Source organism: Apteryx mantelli, chromosome 19 (genome assembly GCF_036417845.1).
Source record: "Apteryx mantelli isolate bAptMan1 chromosome 19, bAptMan1.hap1, whole genome shotgun sequence".
NCBI lineage: Eukaryota > Metazoa > Chordata > Aves > Apterygiformes > Apterygidae > Apteryx > Apteryx mantelli.
The window spans coordinates 11,993,812-12,019,304 of record NC_089996.1 but is presented as its reverse complement, the minus strand read 5'-3'; the positions used below and the strand labels follow the sequence as shown (position 1 = coordinate 12,019,304).

General features: G+C 35.6%; 1 protein-coding gene across 6 annotated transcripts in view; it reads right to left on the bottom strand.

Moving 5' to 3' along the window:
• Positions 1 to 25,493, bottom strand: part of STXBP4 (syntaxin binding protein 4) — an 82,695-nt gene that overhangs the window by 19,261 nt on the left and 37,941 nt on the right. For 5 of the 6 annotated variants that reach the window (XM_067308346.1, XM_067308349.1, XM_067308347.1 and 2 more), the window contains 4 exons: positions 23,421 to 23,537; positions 22,039 to 22,088; positions 20,712 to 20,845; positions 94 to 151 (listed from right to left, as the gene is read on the bottom strand). In XM_067308346.1, coding sequence (XP_067164447.1) covers positions 94 to 151; positions 20,712 to 20,845; positions 22,039 to 22,088; positions 23,421 to 23,537 — 359 coding nt within the window. Of the gene's footprint in view, positions 1 to 93; positions 152 to 18,286; positions 19,394 to 20,711; positions 20,846 to 22,038; positions 22,089 to 23,420; positions 23,538 to 25,493 lie in introns of those variants that run through there. The other variant, XM_067308350.1, reaches the window with a different exon arrangement.

Below are 25,493 nucleotides of genomic sequence, written 5' to 3'. Positions count from 1 at the left end.
TCTAAATTTTCTGTTGATTCTAGGTTTAGAAATACTTTTAGCTTGATGGGTTTTTATTTCTCCTCCAACCCATTTTCCCCCGGAAATACTCACTTGATAAAGTATTTGATTCCATCTGCTGTGTAAGCTTCTTCCCATCCATAAGGTAGACCTAAGATGAAATAGAGAAATAAGATGTCTCTCAAAGCTGGGGAGCCAGAAGGACCATACAGCTTTGAAATGGTGTCAGTTAGAATACTGTAACTTCAAACTATGTCATAAAAAGATTATATTTGAATTAACACTTTTGTAATGCATAATAATATAAACATTAAAGTCTAAAAAACATTTGTTGTGCTACAAAGCTATAAGCCATTAGACAAGACCTTTATTACTAACAATTATTTTCCAGAAGCTGACAGTCTGGTAGAATTACCGAGTCCAGCAGTTAACTCTTTTGAGCTTTTTATTGTAATTTACATCTGTATGAAGCAACCAAAAAAACCCTTAGGCCTGCGGTTTGCTGAGGTCTGTCTCACTTTGTTTTTTTGCATCTATTACATACAGATGCCGACAACTATACAAAGTAGACATCTGGGCAGAATCAAATCCTCCACTGTTTCATTTATCACCAAGCTCTATGTTTACACATAATTCTTTGGAAATTTGGACACAAACTCCAAGACATTTAGAGACAACTTCAGAGAAAATGTGTATGGATAGACGAATGTATATCTCTCTACATATCTTGACAAAGTACAATTTACTAAGTGTGCTGCTTAACTTTTTGATTTACACTGAAGTTTCTGGGGTTAAGTTTTTAATACCACATCATTTAACAAAAAAAGAAAAATCTGAAAGGATGGCATTTTTACATGTACTAAAAAACCGGTGTTCTCTTTTCCCCTTTTATAATTACCAGGCATGCTAATCTCCAAAATGCAGTCTTGGTTTCTGGTCTTAGTTTGAAAGTCCCCTCCATGAGGAAATCAATAATACTTTTAGTAGGGTATTATGCTATAGCTCTTAAAAAATTCAATTTTCATGGGAAATCTTTACCATTTTTCTTACTATTGGTTCCACACTAACTGTTTGCAGAGCTTGAAAAGTGCTGGAGAAAGCAGCATCAGTCAATGTGCAAAAACACTCCTGATGTATTCTTTTGTGATACTGTATTCTAATGTACATAAAGTGCAAGGTCCTAAAAACAAACAACCCCCCCCCCAACCTCCCCCTTTTTTAAAGACTAGAAACAGATATAAAATTAACATATGCATGAATATTGTTGTTCTTGTGCTCCAGCTTGAAAGTCATCTGGAAATGTTAGTGTTTTAGGAGTTAAACTACTTTTTTTCAAGTCACAATATATCTCCAAGACCAGCTCATTAGAACCATCTGTGAGCCTGCTTTAGATTTAAAACTTTTATTTGGAAAATGTGCTGGACTGCACGCAGCATACGGTCTTTTAAAGCTTCTTTGTACCAAGGCATGTCCTAAGTGCACTCATATTTAAAAAAAAAATCCTTTCTTAAAACACTCAATTTCTTTTCTCCCATTCTCACACCTTTGTCTCCAGTGTTGTCATTACTTCTCAAAAATCTGGAAAAGGATAACTTCAGCTCTTAGAGACAAACAGAGTCCATTAGAGCTACAGAGTCATTACTTTCAGGGCACAGTGAACGAGGTACAAACCATCCGAGAGGTAACTAAGGCTGTGAGGCACCAAGTACGTCTACTGATGAGGCCAAAACACCAGAATTCAGAAAGGTAACTTGAGAACTGGCACACACAGAAGAGTGCCAGTACTGTTTAGCACAGCTTGAAAAGCAAATCCCATTGATTTTTTTTTTCCCTACATCAACTTTACCTTGTATCACTCACTTATTCTCAGGCTTCTTCCCATTTTCAGTTTAGCAGAGATCTATACAATCTGCTCCTCAAAATGTGCCACCTATCAGGTGGCATATTTTGAAAAACCTAGTAGGTTTGAGAAAATAATCCATAGCCACTTCCCTTTAAATACAAGAGAGTTGCTGTGTAACAGTTTTCAAGATCTGGCAGCTATGAAGAAAGGAAGAAAAGGATGATTTATGTTTTAAATGTGCTAGACATGATCACTAGATTTTCCTTCCTCTCCTGTAAAAGAAAGAAACTTTATTCAAAATGGAAATTTTCTAATGATTTAAACAGAAATAGGCTTTCATCCTTCAATTGCTTCCATCTTCCCTGGTCTTTCCTCATTCCTGCGTATGTCACCATATGCAAGTCCAAAATAAAGGTCAACAAATTTGCTGACTTATTAATGAAACCCCTGTGTCTGATCTCTGCTTACACTTTTAGAAGTCTGCTACACCTCTCCCACTTCATTCCCAGGAACAGTTATACTATTTTCACTTACAATTTGATTAAAATTATTTCATTTTGTTCTTGTAAATGAAAAATTATATGGAGGTAATGATAACTGACTCTCTGTATTATTTTCTTAACCATGAAAGACTATATTTTTAAAAACACTGAATATATGTCACCCATACATGAAATGCTGTATTTATTCTCTACTGCTTTATCTGCCTTCTTGACTTAATATGCACCAGATAATACATCCTATTCACTCTTTGTATACTTCAAAGCTCCACCTACATCGGTAATTTTGTCTTTTATTTTCCACATTTTCACTCCTTCTCCACGAGTCTTTCACTAGTGTTCCCTTCATTCTTTTTCTTCACTGGTAGATTTGTACTTGCATTTCTTGATGTTTCCCATAGTAGGCAGGAGACTCACATTTTGCACTGTATTTCCCTAGACATCATCATCATCATCACCACTTCCTTCAAGCTCATTTTCCCCGTGAATCATGCATAAATTGATCTACTTCCTAGTGCTGTATTTTCACACCCTCCAGGGTCAGATTTGTTACCTGTCCTAGATCTTGCTTTGGAAGACTGCTAAGCTTTCACCTGGAGTAAATGGGAGGTAAAGGAGCTCAAACAGTTAGAAATATGGTCTGAAAGTTACAGGATTTAGCCTACTGTTGCAGTTTTAGGTTTCCTACATATTTATTATTCTCTCTGTGAAGTACTACATTTTTTGATGAAACTTCATAAATAATATATCTTGGCTGCAGTTGTCTGCATATATCATCTTTTGGGAAAAAAATGTAGTATTCAAAAATAAACTTCAGCAGAAAATACAAGGCTTTCAGTTAATCAAATATTTATGATTATTTATCTTTTGCAAGGTAAGTAGAAGGTAATAGTGTAAAAGTAATTATCAATATAAAAGAAGTGGAATACAGTCCAAAGCACCCTTTATCAAAATAAGAGTAGTCTCACAAGAGAGGGCACGTTAGCCAAAATACATTATAACCTAACATTATTTTGTTCTGAGTGTATGCATTTAATTAGGGCTAAGGCAAAGGAGATGTGTATAATTCTATGAGAAAAAGAATAACAACAAATCATTTGCAGTGCTTCAGTACTGTTGCAGCTGATAACAGAGCAGCAAAGCAGTCTCCCTGGTGACCGCTTGCCTTCTCAGCTGCAAGATGTCTGCTGTGATAACCACTGTTGTCAAGTTAATGTTACATAAAGCGGAAAGGGAATAAGAACAGTAGAGCTAACAAAAATTTCCCAACACTTCACAAAGTATGGATCTCATTGATTTTATTTATCACTTCTCCTTGAGTCAAAGAAAATGCCCCAAGAACGATACTTTGTTGGTTACAGTAATTAGAAAGACAGACATCAGGCCAAATTATAAACTCATATGAAGTGACATCAGCTTAGGATTTTGAGCCCTGCTTCTAAGAGGGGATGCATACACTCTCTGCCATGCTTCAGTACAGCCTTTCTGGAATAAAAGCTGCAGACAGCATAATCAAAGTATGTCACTACAGAAAGAAGGGGAAACAGAGCTTGCTTTTGTGACAACTGCCCTCAGTGACATTTTACAAAGAACGGTCTGAGAGCCCAAGGCTAACAGGCTGATTCAGTGCAAAACAGGGTATTTTTGAAATTCATGACTAAAGTGTTAGAACTGTTCAACTTTAATTTGCAGGTCTCTGTTTCAGTGCCTGTTTTAAAAGCAACTCCAATTCATTCCTGTCTTGATTGAATTGAATCCTGTCTTGATTGAATTTCCTTACATAGAAAGAGCCTAGTTTTACTAGGCAGTTATCAAACCTATAAATAGTGCAGTGATGTAGCTTTATTTTAAATTAGTTAAAAAAAAAAAATTAGAAAAAGAAATGTGGAGACGGTTAGATGAGACTAAAACGAGCAGATCTCATAGCACATACATTCAGTTGGAGCAAAACTGACACATACTTCCCTAATATCTAAGCACTGCAGTCCAAAATGTTTTATTTTCATATTTTCTGACAAAATTACGCAAAGGAAATGAGAGATTGAGAGATTACTGTAAGAACTGATCAAGAGCATTACTATTCCCTTGGATTCTATATAGATTTGGCCCAAGTGGGAGTACTCAGATGCTTAAAGATGAACGTGCCCTTAGGGTGCTTTAATTGTGGCCTGAAAGCCAGACTTTAAACCCTGCTCCCATTATAAGCAGTTAGACAAATATTGTTGACGAATCTGAAAAGGCTGCTTAGGGATAGCTGCTTACCAAAGGTAGTAATCTCACACTCAAAACTCTTTGGTGGAGCATTAACTTATTACCAGCAGTGTTCATAACTTTATAATCCACAGTAAAAAGGAAGCCTGTCTACAATTCATTTCCTGTCAGGGCTAAACAGCCTCACGGCTGTATCATTAAACCACCTTTGCTGGAATTAATGTAAAGTATCAACTTAAGGGATATACTATCTATCTAGAATTCCCAAGTGGCATAGCACATTTATTCAGTCTCACATTCTTTGACCGATAACAGAAACAGAGATGTCTGTGTCTGCATATTCTTTTACCTAGCTTGACTTTTTCAGTTATATTTTTCTAAAGTAACAGGGTATGGTCTAGCTCTGTCTAGCCTTTATTTACCTCCTGATGATTTATCTATATTTAATGTAAAATTCTCCAAAATGATGTTTTTGGAAAAATAGCAATTATCTGTTAAAAATACTTCTGATAAATGTGCTAAAGGAAATTATAAATGGTTTTCTCCTTTGTCTTTTGATAAGTGAGATTTTGAATTCTGACCTCTTTTCAACATCCACGAATTCAGCAATATGCTGTTATCAATATTTAAACCTTCCTCACATGGCCTCAGTAACAATGCAAAATTCATTTGTCAGTTAAGATACTCAATACCTTTTCCTCTTCTCTTTGAGCTATCTAGGCAATGCAAAGAGGATAGAGAGCTGAAGACTCTACTTGCTGGTCTTACATCATCTAGTCTTGGGCTCCTGAGGGCTACAGGAATATGGGAATGTCCCAGGTATGAGACTAGAGACACCATATGATGCAAGACTGGTGGAGCAATTCCTTGGTGAGCTATGCAGTTTGACATAGCTAAAGCAAAAATCTGTGGAGAAATATCTAACACTCTTTGTCATGTGTGTTCAACTGGGTTCAGGCATAATACGGCACTTTATTTTTTGAGGCTGTCAATAATATATACTGTATTTTATTGCTTATTCTTATCTACAAAAACTCAGGTTCAGTAAAAAACAGCTTTCAGAAGTGAGTATTCCCTTGCAGCTTTTGTTTGTGTGCCACTTTAATCTTTAGACCATTTCAAGCACTCTTCCCACAAACAAATGTGTTTCATCTAATGAATAAATACTCTAAGGGGACATTCCATTCCTTTCTTTCACATATCGAATTCCATTCTAAAGAAATCATTTTTTTCTTTGTTCTTGGTGATTTAATAAAACAAAGATGGAGTAAGTAGTTTTCAAGTGGAGACATCTGGGAAATAACTGAAATTTATGCTAATTTTGAATATGGTTGGCAGATTGACTTCTCTCCCTTCAGTAATATTCCTACAAACTGTCCTTCAGGAAAAATATTTTTCTTACTTTGGATATTCAGGGCACGGTGAAAGATGACCATGCACTTCCCCGTTTCCTATTTATCATAAGCTATCGACTCATCTATGTTGGCAAACTCATTCATCTCTTATCAAAACAATAATGTCACACCAGGTGACAATTAAGTATCAGAATTATAAAAAAGTTTGCTTTTTGCAAAGATTTGGAATATCTTGTTTTTATCAGAACACCTGATTATGTGATAAACTTTAATGTCTTATGGCAATTTTGAAATTATAAATTATTATAGGGTTTTTCTCCCTTATTCTAATACTTGCCTGTGAACAACGCTGTTTAATTAATTAGAAACTGTACATATACAACATAAATGGGAAGATATTAACAAAGACCAGTCAACTGATTTATTTATGGAAATATGAATGACTTCTGATTAATGCATGTTATCAGACATTATTGTAGGATCCTATCACTCTCCTACTCCCTACATCTCCTATAGCTCTCCTACCTAGCAAATAGGGAAATCCAAATTTAGAACAAACTCTGCCTAGCATGTGCACAGAAATTCTCCAGAAATGAGTGAGGACTGCAGTCATCCAAGCAACGAGCTTGCTGCTATGTGTCTTCAAGATGGATAAAGAATTATCTTCTTGAAACATTTCTTCAAAAATGTATTTTTTCAGAAGCTGAATCCTGGAAAAGCTACTAAAAGCAAAACTCATTTTTAAAAAAATAAATATTAATATTTTCCTTTCAAATAAAGTTTTAGGTACTGTAAGATCCAAGCTATTTAGACAGTTATTAAAATGAGAAGAGAAAGGTCTAGCTGAGGCTCATTTTTATCCAGGCAGGACATTAGTAGTGAAAGTACAACAGAAACACACTGCACTTAACAAGGGCAATAAAATACTTTCTTCTGCTTAGCTGATGGCAAACAAATGTGTATAACAAATTATAAAGAAATGGCTGAAGCACATACTTTACAATAATTTTGCTGTAAAACATTCTGACTTCATTTGAAAGAGAACAGAAGGAGTACAGCAAATTAAGTACTGAGCTGACTGCATCACCAAATAGATACTGTTCTTTTAAGGTACACTGGAGATGATGCATACATTTATGAGAACAAGGTAAACAACCCATTAGCAACTGACAAAAAACCCGACCCCTCAACATTTCCACCTTTTTTGGTTACAAAAATAAATATTGATATAACTCCCCCTTCTACCCCAGTCAAAAATGAGAGAAGATTCATACCATTCATTACATACAGTCATAGGCCAGAATCTCTGCATCTACACCAACTACTGACTGCTTAACTGGGAATGTCTTTAGGCATAGAAAAAGTCCAAGACAGACTGCATTCTCTGAAATTCCTATGTGAAAAGAATTCAAAGTACTACTAATGATTATTATTTTTATAATGTAATCAACTTTTAGGAAAAAAGCAATTATTTAATAAGTTATATTGAAAAACATAAGCTTATCATTTCAACATACTTACAATACAAGCAGTATGTATCACGCTTGGCTTATAGTGTCTTTTAACATACCACTTATTTGATAGTCAGAACTTCAACAATCAATTTGGAGAAGGACAAGGAACATTATAGTTATTTTGGTCATGAATGTAATACATTTGTCTAGTAGTTAGGTTAATAAAGCATAAACCCTCAGAAGAATGGGATATTGAAACTCAGTGGAGCTTAAGCCTAGCTCATTCTGACCAAACACTGAATTTTGCAACTGCATTTAAGACACTAATTATTTGACAGTTGCTTTTTGTGGTTTTCACCTGCACTGCTTCTCATTAAAATGCCACTGGATGACCAGTGATGGTACTGTAAGAATACAGCAACCAGCCCACCAAAATTCTTTTGTTTAGTGCAATTAAAGCACATATCAATAAAGGTGGAGGCACTAGAGAAAATCAGAAAACTACAGAAATCCACCTCCTTCACAGGGAAGGCTGCCAAGAGAACAGATCATACCAGTGCTCCTTATCTTCCAGTGGCTCCCATCTGCTTTAGTTTGCCAATTCAAAGATGTTTTGTTTCATAGTATTAAAGGTTGCAGTGACAGAACCTCAATTAGTGACACAGTAAGATAAATACAGTACTCTAGGATCATATAGCTTGTAGTGCTTCCCCCAAAGGTCTTAAAAATGGAAGCATGTCCCCTATTAAATTCTTTCAGTCTTACACATTAATCAAGTAGCAGCTTTTAAAAAAAATATTCTGTTCTGTGAATTAATTGCAGGCTCGCTTCTACAGACTTTCAATATTCCCTGTTAATATAATGCTGCCTATTTGTGATTGGTCCAGAATGCGGTATTTCCATTGCTGATTGAATACACTCCAATTTACAAAGTAATTTTGGGGGAATATTTGCATAATTTAACTTCAAATTCATTTTATTTAAACTGCTGATGAGAAGACAGGGAACACATTATGTATTACAAAATTATAGAAATAGCCCATAACTGGGGAAATTATACAAATGCCATATACACATTAGTTTTTAATACTGCTTCCTAAGTTCCTCCACATGTATGCTAAGAAAGTTTAATTCATAGAAGTAAAGTACTCCCCTTGGGAACATTCTTATTCTGAATTAGTACAAGTCTTACTCCAGAAACACAAGGCTCTGCCCACAGGCCATGCACCTGGACTAGCTAATTAGGACCAGTCTGGAATACTTCACTGTACGGACCAGCTCTAAACCACCTGTTCTCTCTCTGTTTCCCTTCTCTCTTGCTTCCTTGATTACTCTCTCTGTCCTGGAATTCATCCGTCTCCTCCTTTCCTTACTACATCAACTTCTCTTGTCACCATCTATTGTGCTATCCACCCACGTCCATCACTGTCAGCTCACATTGCTCACTGACGCATGTGATTGTTAAATATAAGCTTAATTAGAAAGCATGCACTGGTAACAAATTAAAATGACTGTCTAAAATTAGAATTGGACAGAAATTGTCTGAGATTTAAAAAGCAATACTATTATATGATATGCCTTTCCTGCTAAGTAATATCTTACTTTTATGCACTGATGATGAAATTAAACTGCGCAGGGGACTGGTATGAACTGCCTACAATTAAGAAACAGAACTTTCTGCTGAGCTCATTTCACAGTAAGTACAGACCACAGTAAGTAATGATCAAATACTCCTGAAGCAAGAATGCATGATTTTGAAAATACATTAATACAAGATAGACTTGTAGTCTGTTAAAAAAATTGTAGCTAAATTAAAGAAGTGTGATGTACAGACAGACGGGACTTTAAAATCAGCATGTTCTAAAGATTATGACAAAATTCTTAGAGACTAGGATAGGTACCTTCCCTTCCTGTTATAAATCTGAAGAAAAATAAATCCTGTATGTGCCTAAATTAGCATACTTTATCTTACTATTACTTTAACTATAAAGGATTCAAAAGCGGTACCTGCAGCAACTACTGACACAAGGCAAAAACTCCATCCATAACTTCCAGTTAATGATATATATGCTTTATGGCACAAGGTAAAATTTGGCCCTCTGAGGCCATAAGTCTAGTATGAGAGTTATGCACATTTTATACCTCATTTAGGTCTCCTTCACAAGCAGCAAGAAATTATATTTTCTCTTGTAAATCCTCCTTAAAATATACTTTTGAAATCTTCCTATACCACTCTTGGCAATCAACTTTCTCTGTACTCCTTTCCATCTAAATTATCACACTTGTGCACCATATATGTCTAAGTAACTCTGCTAGCCCTCAGCTTCTCACTCCTACCTACTGCAAGAAAAGTGAAAAATGTGACAACTGAAGGAACTGACAGAAGAGCATACCATCCTTCTCATACAAGACAAGCACTGATAGCTTTAAGGTATATTGACACTCCAGGCAAAGGTCTGACACCCCCTGCTAGCTTTAATCTAGCTCTCTTAGGGTGCTGATAAGGTGTGTAGCCACAGCAGCATCAAGTCTGCATGAACTGCCCCAAAATATGCTCAAATCCTTTAGTGGTTTTTGCAGCCGGTGGTAAGCTCCATACTGTAACGGCTACTTTATTTTTTGGTACCTGAAATAACAAGAGACAGTCACTCCCTGACTGGCGTGCAGACATACGTACCCACAGACAGACACCTGCTTACTCACCTCTCCCAATACCCAGGTGACTGTGCCTGAACCCTGCTTGCAAATCTAGAGAAGAGGGATGGCAGCCTTGAGTCTGAGACACTGGTCTAGGGCTCAGGACCGCGAGGTTCAATCCCTGTCTCACCTGTCGATTTCCTCCGACTGGGAGCAATTTGTATCTCCATGATACAAAATTTGGAAGGTATTTTTTTCGTCTCATCTCTTCATGTCAGGGATTTCCTAGCACTCTAATCTAAACAGTCCCAGCCTCTCCTCATATGAGATGCTTCAGTTCCTCAATTATTTTTTCAGCCCTACCATTCAACATAACTGCTGATTCTGGACAGTTTTGACTTCAGTCTCTACAGTTGCCATGAGCAAGTACAACTTGTATGGAAAGAGGCACAAAGTCAATTAATTTTTTCATAGTGGGGCTACAGTATGAACTGAATAAACTCCTACATGAATGTGTCCATAGGTTTTTAAAGGTCTGCTCTTTAATAAAGTCTTCCATCAGGGATGCTGAAATTGAATCTAATGAGACAGTACTAATCTTATTAGCTCATCTGCATTTTAAAGTATAATAATATCACTTACTTGTTTTTCATTATTAAAATGTTTTGATTTGAAAGTCAGTACAGACAGTGCTTACTCAAAAGCTGACTCATTTTTTCTCATTAAAGGTAAGTGAATGGAGAGAGAATAAATTGCTTCTTCTAGCAGCAGCAACAGGGTTTTGAAATCTAGGTCACGTTAAAGAACTGCCTTAAATATAAATTTTAGACATTGAATTGCCTTTTTTCTCGCTGTGAAACATCATCAATAAATTCAGTCATCAATGAATTAGTTAACAACTTGTTCATAATTGATACTTAAAATATTTTTTTGTTTGATTACATTGTAAAATTATTCTGGCCTTATAAATGTCGCCTTTTATCTAGCATCTCTACTTGTCCATAACTGTGAGTGGTAATATTTTCCATCTGAACATGAGGAAATACTTTTTCACTGTGAGGGGGACAGCACTGGAACAGGTTGCCACGAGAGGTGGTGGAGTCTCCTTCTCTGGAGATATTCAAAATGCGCCTGGATGCAATCCTGTGCAATGTGCTCTAGGTGACCCTGCTTGAGCAGGGGGGTTGGACTAGATGATCTCCAGAGGTCCCTTCCAACCTCAGCGATTCTGTGATTCTGATTCTTGGATATCAAACACACAGGCTCTGATTTCTAGGTCCTGTAATAATACCCACTAGTAAGACCAGTTAGTTGAGAAGAATGTTTTTCCTCACTCACATTCAAGAAAATGTAGTTGTAGCCCAAGAACAAGATAATTTGGGATAACTCAAGAATTAAAAGCCACTTGTGAATGAACATTTCTTTGAAATGTCATCAAAAAACAGGATTAGAATTTTATAAGGTCTTCACCAACTGGATCAAGTGTTTGAAATAAATAGGGTGTAATTCAATAAGGACAAAAGCAGAGTACTACCATGAGGTACAAATAATCAACTGCACAAAACCAAGTGGGGTATGACTAGCCTTTGGTTCAGCAGCAAACACTCTGGAAGTTCAGGAAAGCACAAACTTCATATGAATCAGTAACATGAAACTATGAGGGAATGGAAACACCATCCTGGGACATAAGAGCTGATGTGCTATATGAAGTCAAACAAACTCATTCTTCCATTTTTGTCTCCCACAGGGAAGTCTCAGTTACAGAACTCAGTCAGTTGTGAGCAGCACAAATTTTTTATGAATTGGAGAGAATTCAAAGGGGAACTAAAATAATGGTGAAATGTCCAGAAGACATGTTCTATAAGGAAAAATAGAAAGAACTGGTATCACTTAAGTTTAATTAGGGGAACGGAAAACTCGGGCGGTCTTCCAATATGTTAAAAGCTGCCACAAAGTGAAAAATAGTAAGGTGCTTCAATAATCGTTGGGATGAAGAGAAGTAGTAATGGGCTTAACCTGCAATGAGGAAGATTTAGGTCAGACAAAAGGAAAACCTTTCTAATTGCAAGGATAATTAAGCACAGGAATAGTTTGCCTAGAGGAGCTGTGGAATACATCAGACAAATTCCTGTGGATTCATGTAGACATAATTCATGTTGCTGGAGGCAGGTGGATGCACTACCTACTTCCTGGAGGTCCTTTCCAGCCTCATCTTTTCTGATTCCGTGGTGGCAAGGTACTATCTGAATGCTAGATTTGTGAACTTTTGTGTAGTTTACATTACGCACAGATGTTTCTTCTAATTTGCATTTGCAAGGCATTTTTGTGTCTTGTATTGATGGAAGTAATGTATTTTGATCATATTATGTATCAAACAACTCTTCACTCCTCTCCAAGTTTTTCACTGTAAAATCAAACAAATCCTGGCCAAAGAAATAGGCTTTATAGTACGTTTTTTTTAGGCTTGCCGGATAGCGCTTGAACACCACCATCCCCCCCCCCCCCCCAAAAAACCCAACCACCCAAAAACCAACAACTTGAAGCTGTCACCTTTCTTACACACTATTAAACCTTGATTTGGCTTTACTGACCTTCCTTATCTAAAAACAGTGGCTATAGTATTTCTTAAGCACAGGCAGCACCATAGAACAATAAACGGTTTCCTTGTATATCCAACAGCTGTTTCAGCAATGATGATGCTATAGCCCAGTGGTCTCAAATCTTTTTTTTGAGTCAGAGATCACTATCCACCCTCAAAAATTCTCATGGATTATCATAATCAATCTTGTCTTTGAAAAGAATATAAAAGTACTAAGATTCCACAGACAAGCTGTGAATGAGTTATAATAGTTATAACAGTCTTGTGGCTCAGAGATCATTGACAAACTACAGTCTGGACACCATAGCTGTAGTTCTTAATTGCTTTAAAATATGTATATAACCATGCAGTAAAAATTACTTCAAGTACACAGCACTGAACTACAGCATCAAACACAGAGTATCAAGATATAGCATTTACAATAAAAAAAGGCAAGAAACCAAAAGCAATAAAACTTTTTCAGAAAAATTTAACAGAGATGAAGCGAGCTGTCTCTATTTTCTATCCTTCCTCATTAGTCATTCTTCTTTTCTAACAAAGACTTCAAGAGGATAAGACGGTGCAAAGGTGCTGTTTGACACTGCCCCACAGTTATCAAATGACATTTTTGTTCTGTGAACATGGACTGCAGAAATATAATATATACAGTAATGATAAAACAGACACACTATTTTTAAAGTCACAAACTTGACTGCTATCTAAGAATGCAGAAGAATATCATCTATATTGTTAACAGATCTCAATAATAGTAGGCTGCTCTTCAGAAAGACAAAAAGGTGCTGTCAGGATTTCCTATTCATCTAAACAGAAAAAAATATTTGTTTAACTCATAATTTCTGTTAAATTCCTTGCCCTTTTTAAAATAAATGTGTGAATCATTTAGCTGCTTTATCACTGAAATTTCTCTGTAAAATGGGGATAACCTGATAAGGTATACAAATGACACAATGCTGATGTAAATAAAGCAGATCAGATTAGATTTACAGACAAACAGACTTTAGTCTCATACGTCTTTTCCATCTCATTTCAGCCATATCTAAGTGCTCCACTTTAAACTTAATTTCCATGCACACTCATTTTAATCTCATTTACATTTGAAACATTTTAACTATTATACACTATTAAATTTCTGAAGTGGAACATTTCCTTATTGTTGCAATGAAAAATTTTAATGTCCTTGAAGATATTTTCATTTTGGAATTACAGTTCTATGAACACCATTGATACTATGACTCTTCATTCTTATTTATAATGTAGGCAAAATGGGAATTTTACATGATTTGCAGAAAATTCAAAGTACGGCCACTTCCAAAGTATTGGTTCAGTGAAGAGTTATATAGAATAAGCTTTTAAATTCTAGGTTATGCCCATGTAAAATTGTATAAAATGTTTGTTTGTTTTTCCTGAAGATTATGGGAACAACTTTTGACTTTGAATTTAAATTTTTCTAAAATATATAAGTTGTTCACCTTTGGTTCCTTATTATGATCTGACTTGCAGTGCATCTAAAAAGTTGTTGATAAGCTATTGATTATTTATGCAGCATTCTCATTTTCAGATTAAGGCAAAAATTCAACAATGTCTACATTACAGGCCAAAAGGGATCCAGTTGTCTCATGTATATATGTTTTTATGTATTGGTACAATTCAAATGAAGTCAAGGGTTATTCTCAATTTACATCACACTGAAGATGTAAAAGAAGAATTAGAAAGTTTGATTTCAATTTCCAAACTATATTCTTTTGTTACATTAGCCACATTTTCAGATCAGTACGGAAATACGAGTCTTCTGCAATTTAACCAAAAAATACTAAAATTTCTTCCTACCTTAAGTTTAATTTTTAGACAGTCTCTCCATGAGTTTTACATTAACCACTGTTTTTGCAGAGTGTCACTCACTCACAATGCTTGGTTGATAGCAGGGGCCTACAATCTAGAGCACATGTCAAACTGGTTTTGAATGAGACACAGCTGCTCCTGGTTCCTATGATCAATAGGATTCTGGGATTTTTTCTTCTTTTGAATTGCCAACTGAGAAAAGATTTAACAGGGACTTAACAGAGAAAAGTTAATTTAATACTTTAACATTATTGCTGTCTACAAAAATGAAATTACCCTCCCATGAAATATTTCTGTTCTGGGGAAAAAAAACCTCTTCAACCTTCAGGGACTAGTAAAATTGTAAAATATTCCACTGGATAAAACAGTTGATAAATTCTCTTTTGGGACAACTCACCTTGTTGTTGTTGTCGTTGTTGTTGAAAGTTTTAAGGGAATAACGCATTTCCATAGAGTATTTTAATTTCACCAAAATAGTATTTTCTAATGGAAGTATTGTGTCAGAAAGTGTTTACATTATCAAACATAACGTCTATATCTTTTAAACTTACACCATTCATTTTAAGATTTATTTCTCCTTTTGCTAGTCAAAAGCTATTACAAATGGGAGCTGTACAGGGTTGGGAATACACTGTATAATTTAATATGTCTTTTCTATTTCTGATTTCAGCAATCCCCTGAAATATTTATGGCCTTGCCAGAACAATGAATACACAGAATTCTCCCTTTAGTTATCATTATGCTGCTCCTCTCCAAGCAGTTCTTCCACTAAGGAAGAAAAGGTATATTTCTAGTTCATTAGCTGAAAATGCATTAAAGGTATACACTTTCCAGAATGCAGAATTGTCCCCAGAAAGATGATCTTGCAGGAAGTAGTTTTCTCCTTCTAATACTTAAAATATAAAAACACACAGCAGCATAAGTTTCAGCAAATGCTAGCAACCAGATGACATTCTCAGGGTGAATGGAGGGCTTGTATTTTCACGTTCAGTCTCTACGACTGCAACTTTAATATCACTAGCCTAATTAACAAAACGCTAAGGTTAGCCAAGGTGTGCCTACCCACGTTACAATTATGACTGTATTTTGACGTACAGACATAAACCACAGAGGGGGGGGAACCATCCCATGCTTTCATGTCAACTTTTTCAGAGCTCTTCTGATGAACTACAGCCAAAGAGCTGCACAAAATTACAGCCTTGCTATACAAATATCTTTAATGGGAATAACAAAATAGCAATAACGTATCTGGCATTAATTCTGTTGTAATAAACAAACATACCAAGGGTGCAATGTAGAAGTGAAAGGAATATTAATTTTTAACAATGTTAACTCTCCTCAAAACAGCAAAATGGTTTGAAAAGACACGCCACTGCCTGCCTTATAATGTTGTTCCACCCACACTGTCAAACGAACGGGAAGGGACAGCTAACAGTTTGCTGAACATAGAATGACCCTGGCAATTCATCATAATGTGCTTAAGAAAAACGAAACTGAAGAAATGGATAGTTTTCATATTCCTGTTAATGCAAGATTTTGTCTGTGGTCCAAAAATCAAGAGTAACTTAACTATCATGAGATGAGGCACTAATGTGTGCTGAGCACCCACAATTTCCATTGCCTTCTTTTTCTGGATAATAGGAAAATAAATTCAAAAATTGGGCAGCTAAATTTCTGCCTGTAGGATCCTCATAACTAAATGTGTTTATACATGGTGACTAGCAAGATCAACATCAGTAAGAACACTGTAACACTTTTAAAGTAAGCAGGATTTTTGAAAGATGTGTTAATTTCAAGATCATTTCAGGGAACTTCAGCATGACGGCCACGTGTCAGCTTTCAGCCTGACAACAGATTAAAGGAACATGATGGAGAAAATGTTTCAAGATGCACTTCTTGAGCTCCCGCAGAGCAGAGAAGCGGGCTTTACAGCACTTAATGGGATACTGATGACTGGAATTACGTCAACAAGAGCAAGATTGTATTTTGGATAGAAATTGTATTTTGGGTAGAGGCAGAGTGAGAAATCAGCAGACAAAAAAACCCTTGAAAGCTGCCATTAAGGTAGTGCAGGTTTCAAAATGCCTATTGCCTCTATATCATGAATAACTAAGTATGTTCCAGGGTTAATCACATTCTGGACATTATCAATACTGAGTAGTTTTTTTAATTTTGTAATAGAAAAGAAGAAAATACTTTCTCAACTCTTTGGAGCATGACTTTCATCATATAGACTACTAAGTGCAGCCAGCAACTACTTTTAAATGCTATAGTTCTTCACTGAGGCATTATTATTGTTTGTATGATGAAAGTTGCTTTTCGTTTTTCTTTATATCTTCAGGAGATGCTTGTATTCTGCAAAGCAGAAAGGCCTCCCAGGATTTAGTTTAAAAATAGCTAACAGTCTTCAAGAAGATGAAGAATGAATCTTTCAAGGGATGATCTTGATTATGCTGTTTATTGTTTTCTTACTTGCATTTCTGGATCTTGAGGATCCTGTACAATTTTTTTTTTTTTTTTTTTTTAAAACAGAGTCCTTACTTAAGGAATTGCCAAACTGATTTCACATAGTTAATGTCATGTCACCTACAAAGCTGAAAACTGATCTGCAGCATGATCACAAATTAGGCTTGGAGATTTTGAAGAATATACTGAACTTTAAACCTCCTTCCTCAGGCAAAATGTGATGCTATTATGCAGGAAGAGGACAGTTTGTGTGGCTAATTCATACATATATCATTCTGTCCTGGATGTCAAGGATGATCTATAACAAAGAAATCAGTATTCTTTTGGAACAACTCTGCACAGCCTTGTCTTTATACAACACATGTGAAACAAAGTCTAGGGTAAGTAAATCGAGAAAATACAAGATAGTTTTGGTTAGGGCAGGTTCCTTTACTTAATCTTGCATAAAATGAAGTAAATATTGAAAGAGATGATCTATTCAGAAAGTAAAATATATCACTATGGCTGTCTATCAATATTTTTATCCATTCAGAAATCTCAGAAATATTCATTCCAATTCTTTAAGATTATATCATTAAAAAAATACTATGTTGTAGACACCTTTCTGGAAAAAAGAGAACCTTCAGTCTTCAAAGTAATATTCGGTATACTTTTTTTCTTTGAAAATGACATTTACAAACTGGTATATCCATAAGAGCCCTCTTTTTAGGACAGCCCATCTGCAAGATGATCACATGGGAAACATTTTGTGAAAATCTGGCATAGAGCACTGCAGACAGAATGCTGTTCAACAGTTACTCTGCCTTAACTGCCTTTTTTTTTTTTTTTTTTTGGAGAGCTTTAAAGCTTTAATCTCATACAAAAGCTCGTCAGAGCCCAAGTCTATCTGTAATACTCTCCAAATCAGAATGAACCCAGAACGATGACATTCAATCTTTAAATCCTTCTCTGCAGAGCTATTTTTAAACTCTCAGGTTCATAAAATGGGTCTATGCTATGGCTCTAGAGCTTTTGAACTTGAACTCTATCTATTACATTTGACACAATCACATGTTAGACTTCAATTGCATTTAGGACTAAAAAGTATTTCTCGCATGATTTCCTGGATAGCGTGATAGAAACAACTTAATGTGACAGAACACTTTCATCATCACTGGTGGAAAACCAATCCCCCCTCTCCTGGCCACAGCTATTCTGTTCATCTCCTCTAGTCACTCTAATTCTGATTTTCTGGACACTTCTGCACAACTTTTTATCTTCTTACTTTTTCTCCTCCATACAGTGTTTGATATAATAAACAAATGACGCATAAATAATGTCCAGTAAGATATTTTTCGCATCTTGAAAAGCTTCCTCAGCAAATATATTTATTCAGTCCTCATCTAAATTAATTCCCAAACAATGAGTAAAGAATATAGAAACCTTTGATACAATGATCATTGCCACCATAATTCTCTGACTCTCCAAAAATTTCTGTAATGGGTTGGGCCATTTGCATTTTACTTTTGCAAATGAATCCACCTAAACTGGATTGGAACTGACTTGTCCTCTCAACTGTAGGTAAACATGATCAAAATACACAGCCATTTCAGTGATCTGAAGTAGGAACTCTATAATAAGCCACAGCTGTTTCTGAGATTTCCAACTGCATGTAGTTTATTACTGTAACTGCTCATGAACAAACAACTTTCACCACTGGGCACAGATTTCTGTTAATGACCTAACTGAGGAAATACATGGATCTCCAAAAGAAACTGCAGGTTCCATTCACTCCCTACAGCAATAAAATCTTCATTAAGATACTGTATTCTGTGTACGCTCATGTCTTCAACCTTCACCGTCTTCTGGTGCTATGAATGATTTAGTCTACCAGTTCACAACCATTAAAAAAACAAACAAAACAAAAACAACAACAAAAAAACTTCTCTGCTGCTGAATTGATGCCAGATTTAAGCTGTGGAGGATTTGTTTCCTTAAAGACATTTCCTGATTTAAAAACTCCTCTTTAACAATAATGCTCAGATTTTTAAAGATTCAGAGAAACCTTCTCATTCTGATGCACCTTTTGCAGCTTGGAAGAGGGATCTATATCCCTCTGGAAATAGAGGTGTGGTTTAAGACACTGCATTTTGAAGCTTATATTCTGAAAGCCTGTCATCTCGGACTGAATTCATCACATGGCTTTCGTTCAAAGCCCACCAAGGTCAATGGAAATATTCCCACTGATTTCAATGAGTTTCAGATGATGTCTTTTGAGTAAGGAAACCCAAGGCTCTAGAATCCCATGTGATGCGTACTTCTGACTTTTTCCTCCAATATTTAGAGCAAGGTGATCTTAAATTGAGAAAGTCCCTGGTATATGTTTCTGGAAGAGTGATGGATGCTATTGAGCAGAACTTAAGTAGCTTTTCAACATTACACTTTCATTTCTTCCTTTTACAATATGTTTGTTAGATGAATACCTGTTGATGAACCTGAAAGTAGAGAGACTGTGCAAACGACAACAGAAACAGAAGAACAAGAGTAAACAGAAAAATTGGATCCACTGAAATATCACTAAATGATCGGCTGTGTGGCAGCAAAACACTGAAGTCTCGTATTACCATCCATTGGCTTTGCTGCACTCTTTTACAGGTGAATAATTTAAGTTTGTATAGCACTTATCACTTGCCCAGTCAAACTTTCTAGAAGAGGATGTAATGGATTGTATAGCTCTGAATTATTTGCTCTTTCAGAAATGTCTACCTACTCCTAGTTTAAACCTCAAAATACATATTTTCTTGATTTAGTAAACCACAGTATTCTTATAAAAAGCTAATAAAAAGAAGAAAAAAATCTTTTTTTTCTTTGGATAAATATAAACAGATGAAACTTTAAACTGAAAAGTAACAAAACAACATACATGCTATTAAAAATAACATAAGGAATTACGCAATACTTTTTCCTAGAAGAGTATTTATGATCCCAAATAATTCTGTGACTTCATTTTAATTCAAAACATTGTCTCTTACAGAGACTAAATTTCATTTTGTTTACTTTTTTGTTTTGTTTATACTATGTATTTTCTGTGAAGGTCTCACTACGATTTATTACATGACCTTCAATGAATTAGCAAACATATCCAGTTTACTTAAATGAGGTCATTATTATTATCCCCAAGTCACATTGGTAATATGCATGCAATAAACTATCCTGGCATATCTGCTTAAAATTAAGGAGAAAATGCCCTTAAAATATCAAGTACATTAAGAAGGAAAAACACCTCTAACTCTAGGTAGATATTAGTTTTTCCTCATGTTACATTCTACATCAATTTTAGGAAGTATTGATTGATTGAATCTTAAGCATCCAGAATTAAGGCAGCTCTGTGATCTCTGAATGAAATGAAAAAAAACCCAATAGAGCGAAGAACTTCTACCAGGTGAAGAACAAAACAGAAAAGCAGCCAAATTACTGTATGAAAACAGTCCAATTGCAGGAGAAGGTTCTGACTGTGGGTAGGGTTAAGGTTGGGTTAATGTAAGGGTTAGGGTTAGAACAACCAAAGGAATAGCCTCTATCCGCATCAGCCCTTTTCCTGCTTCTATAGATCTTTCAGCATTCTGTAAGACTCTGGACCCCAAACCCATACCACAGTCCTAATCCAATCCAAACAGAACCTGCAGTCAGGATCCTTTCCCTACATTTGGGAAAAAAAGGTAACTCCTGAAACACTCTGCTCTCAGTTAGCAGGTAAGAGGCTAAAGCTACAACATTTGACAAAAGAAAGAAGTATTTATGTGTGCGCATACACACACATATACTCACAATCTACTTCCAAAATGGCACGGACAGATTTGGCAAGGTCTTTGGCTTCCGCTGCAAGAGCTGTTGTGACAGTAGGTCCAATCCTTCCCAATCGTGCAAGAAGTGCTTTAGTAGACAACGTTGTTCTTCTGTCACTGAAGAACAAAAAAAATAATGAATGTTGATTTGTAAGATGACAAAAGAAAATGTTACTTTTAATATAGCAAACCTGTGTTTCTAGATTGGTTTTGGTCTCATTCTATCAACAAAAAAAGACTTTTACTACCAAATTGAGGAGTTTGTGTTAGAGGCAATTCTGTCTGTGTAATAAATCTATGAAGAAAGTTCAAATAAAATAACACAACTCATGCCTCAAAATCTAGTGTCAAAAACTCCTTGGGTGTCAGGTAAGTAACTTGCTTAAAAGTAATTTTGATATTAGCATTTAAGAAGGGACATTGATTTAGGGAACCAATTTTTATCTTCTAGTCTGTTAGGGAGTCAGTTTCTGACCTTGGCTTTGTGTTTTACACTTCAATCATTTACTAAGAGAAGACTATCAACTTCATAAAACATTTAACATTGCTCTCATGCAGTGCCAATGGGAACTGCATTTAATTGATTAGGATTAGCATGCGAGAACAGAGCGATAGCTACAGTATAATAGTTGATCCTGCAGATTTTATTGAAATGAAGTTCCCACTAGCTTCACTCAAATAGACTTGATTTCCTTGAGAGCTTTACTGAAAAACATGGCAGCACAGAGACCAAAACAACTTTACTGTTACATAGGTATTAACGATACACTATCTGAGATATACAGGTGCAATTATGTTGATATTTTAAAAGGTCAAAGGCTGCTCTAAATCTTGTTGAATAATCCTAAGTACCTTTTTTAAAAAGAAAAGTAATAAAACTTACATAGATACATAGAAATATGTATCTATTTATTTATCTGTTATCAGATTAATGATGATGTAAAATCTCTTGGGCAAATCTCCAAACTTCTTGCAAGAGATAAGAACAAATTTCAAACCATTATAAGGTTCCTTGCAATTTTAACTATGCCTTAGCACAGCATCATTCATTGATGGAAACATGGAGATGGCCATAGCTATGCAATTACTAACTGTTTTAATGTAACTCTCAGGTGTTTAATGAAGCTGTACCCTAAAAACTTAATGTGCTTTTTTTTTTCCCCTCCAGTAGAAGTGACACTCAGAAACACATGGCAAAAAGCTACAGGAAAAATAGTTACAAGATGATTTTTGGAAACTTCTAAAACTGTAGTAAAGGTTTTAATATTAATAACTGTCATTTCACTACAACACAGTTAAGATTTGCTTACCTTAACACTGTCGAGGATGTAGAGTTACCTGAGAGTATTTCATGCACAACCTGTTGGTCACAGTCAAGAAGTTAACACTTTATAAATCAACGTTCTAATTTGGGGGGGGGGGGGGGGAATGATGTGTATTTAAAAAATGTCTAGTTTCTCCCAGCCAGATGTGTAAAAGCATTTTCCATTCATTGTGCCATCAATAACCTCCTGTTCCTACAATGGAGTCTAAATTACTGTTTTTATTGTTATTATGTCTATCCTGACAATATTCTGTCATCATAAAAATGCAAGATTGATACCATCTCCATACTCAGGCAAAGGTGAATAATGATTCGAGCAACCAGTTTTCCTGTTGACTTCACAGACCCTTGTCACTCCATTCCCTCCATCTTCCCGCTTCTCAACTATGAGTTCTGCTACAAGAACTATTATCAGAACTTACAGAATGATGCAGGTTGGTAAACATTTATAAAGTTACTGTCTGGGCTATTAGCCTTTTTCAAAATAATTGCTGCCTCTCATTTTTGCAAATATTAATTTAATCAGTATTTCCAGAAAAAGCCTATGATTGGAGTTATTAATGCGCAAATTCTTGGCAGTGAATCTAGTCAAAACCTGACATATCTTGAACTTGTCAAACTGTTCCATTTCAACAAAACCACTTTCATCTAGAAAAAGAAATATTACAGACACATTAAGTAATTATCCATAATATTAAAAGTAATGAATAAAATAGATTATTCCAAATATCTTTTCACATTATATTGTGATAAGATGCATTAAGTGGTAGTATACACTTGAACAGATTGCCCAGAGAAGTTGTGGAGTCTCCATCCTTGGAGATAGTCACAACTCAGCTGGACAAGGTCCTGAGCAAGCTGTTCTAGTTGACCCTGCTTTGGGCGGGGGGGCAGGGGGGAGGGGGTTGAACTAGATGATCGCAAGAGTTCCCTTCCAACCTTAACTATTCTATGATTCTGTATGTTAATTTCAATATATAAATAAAAAAGAAAAAAAAATTGTAACTCTTTAAAATGAAGTAAATATCAGAATTGCACTTTTTTTTGTTTTATAACTCTTCAAAATATTTTCAGATGTTATTTTTTTTCCTGCCTTTTTCCTCTGGGGAATTTCATAGAAATTGATATAGTTTAAAATTTTCTGACCAGTTTCATTTGTTCATTTTGCATATAGCAAAATACAAAGATTAAATAAATTCCTACAGGGACCTGCCCTACAACACTACTTTAATTTCTAGCAAGTTGTTTTAAGTTGTGAAATGGTTTCCACAAAGTAGTTTGTGGTCAATTTACTATGTTTAATCCTCAAAAATATCAATATGCAACTTTTCCAAATAAAATGCCTCTAGACATGATAGGGGAAGTTACCTCTACAAATTGTAGCAATTTTCCAGTAGCCACCTCAAAGGTCTTCCTAGCTGATTCCGATTTCCGCAGTTGGCAGTCAAGCACTGTAACTCTCTTTCTCAAATCTTGGATGTTATCCTGGGAAAGATATTTGATCCACACAATTTTAAGACTTTCATTTTAATCATTTTCTTTTAGGGCTTGCATAGATACAAGGTGTGTGTGAACGGATGTCTGAAATGTTTAACACATTAAAAAAAAGAAAAAGAAAAAGAACCCCCCCCCCCCCCGAAAAACATAGCTGTTCCCGAGGCAGACATGCCTGATCTGCTAGAAAATCAGCTCCTAAACTACTATAGTCTCCAGCTTTTGGTATTACAGTAAACTGAAATCGGAAGCTAATTACATTAATAGAGCTGAAACTTAAGATAGTTTGAACTGAAGGGATCAAACCGGACACTGGCAGTACCTGTCGGCAGGGTGGCATAAGTGACCAGAGAGCTAACAAACTCAGTCCACTAAACTGAATCTGTACATCCTCTGCCCAATCGAGTAATTATGGCATACCTTGGAGAAAATCACCCCCTAGGATTTCTCTACATGCACTTGTATAATCTATTGATCAGTGTTATGCATCCTTTCTGTGCTTCAGCTACTGCAAACATGAGCCCCTGCTACAGTCTGACTCATTAGCTCAAGTCCTGGAGGCTCAAGGCTTCAGCTTGTGTCCCTGGTACTGTTCCAGTGTCAGGACCATGAGGAAGGTCTTCACATGTTCAGCAGGCCATTTAGCTAAATGAACATGTCCAGAAACAAACGATTGAGACCAAAATATGCTAAAAAATTAAGAAAACACCACTATCATTAAAAATAAAATTTACATTTAAATCTTCTCTTAAAGCCCACCATCTAAGCAACGTCTACCATAAAACTCATATTAAAAAAATTAACATCACATATTACTGCTTTTATCTTTACTTGAAGGAAGTAAATACACTCATTTGTTTATGTACAATATACAAAGCAGCAGAATCACCATCATTCTGAATGTCAGAAAGTACACCGATTACATCTTTTTTGATAATCTCACTGTCAACTCTTGGAGAAGGAGCTACTAAGCCAGCAGAGGTACCTTGCTCTTTTATATTAGAGGGGGGAAGAACTGTACTAAATAAAAATAGGATTTTATACCAGCTCTGCACTGTTACAGCTTCTTGATTCTCCTTCTTTTGAATAAGAAAGGGAGAGGATCAAGTCCCCACTCAGATTTTTGAGAATTTCAAGAATTCAAACCTCAGAAACGAATCCTTAAGAAAGCACCCCCATGCTCAAAACTTCTCAGATTTTGGTACTTATTCAAACCCCAGAAAGCAAACAGAGCTTCAGAAATACATGACATAAAAGATGGGGACATCTCACCCAAAGGCAGATGTAGACAGCTGCATCTGAAAGTGTTTAGATTCCCTTTATAATAAATGGTGAGGAAGAACAACTTCTAGGGTGTGATTCATCTCATCTACTTTATCTACAAATAAGGGAGACCCAACAGAAAACAGACATCTACTGATGAATTTATCACAAAAATGACTGTTTTCTCCATTGACTAAAAGGGAAATCTAGATGACTATCTGAAAATATATGCATCCTACATGCCTACAGTTAGGTGAGAGGAATTCCTCCAAGAGTTACAATGTACTTGTTATGTTGCTTCTTTGCAAGATTGTACACCACAAAGCTTCTATACTAGTTTTACATTTCAATATTGAATTAATTTTCATGATGAAAAGATCAACAATTCAGTAAGTTTCCCTTAGTATTAATTTATATGCACATCCATTTTTCATAAGAAAACAAGGTAAATGCACATACAAATGCCAACCTGTTTCCACTTGTTCAAATTGTGTGTAGAAAATGGATCCCCAATCATGGACAAAAATTAAAAATTGACCCAAACGTTCATCCCCCAGCATGTTTTTAAGTGGCTGAGAATAATAAAGTGGTTTTATAATAAGAGGCTCAATAAAAAAAGATAAGAAGTGTCTCTAGCAAACTACTGTTAGTAGCATTTAAAAGACTGTGTTGATTAAGTCTGAA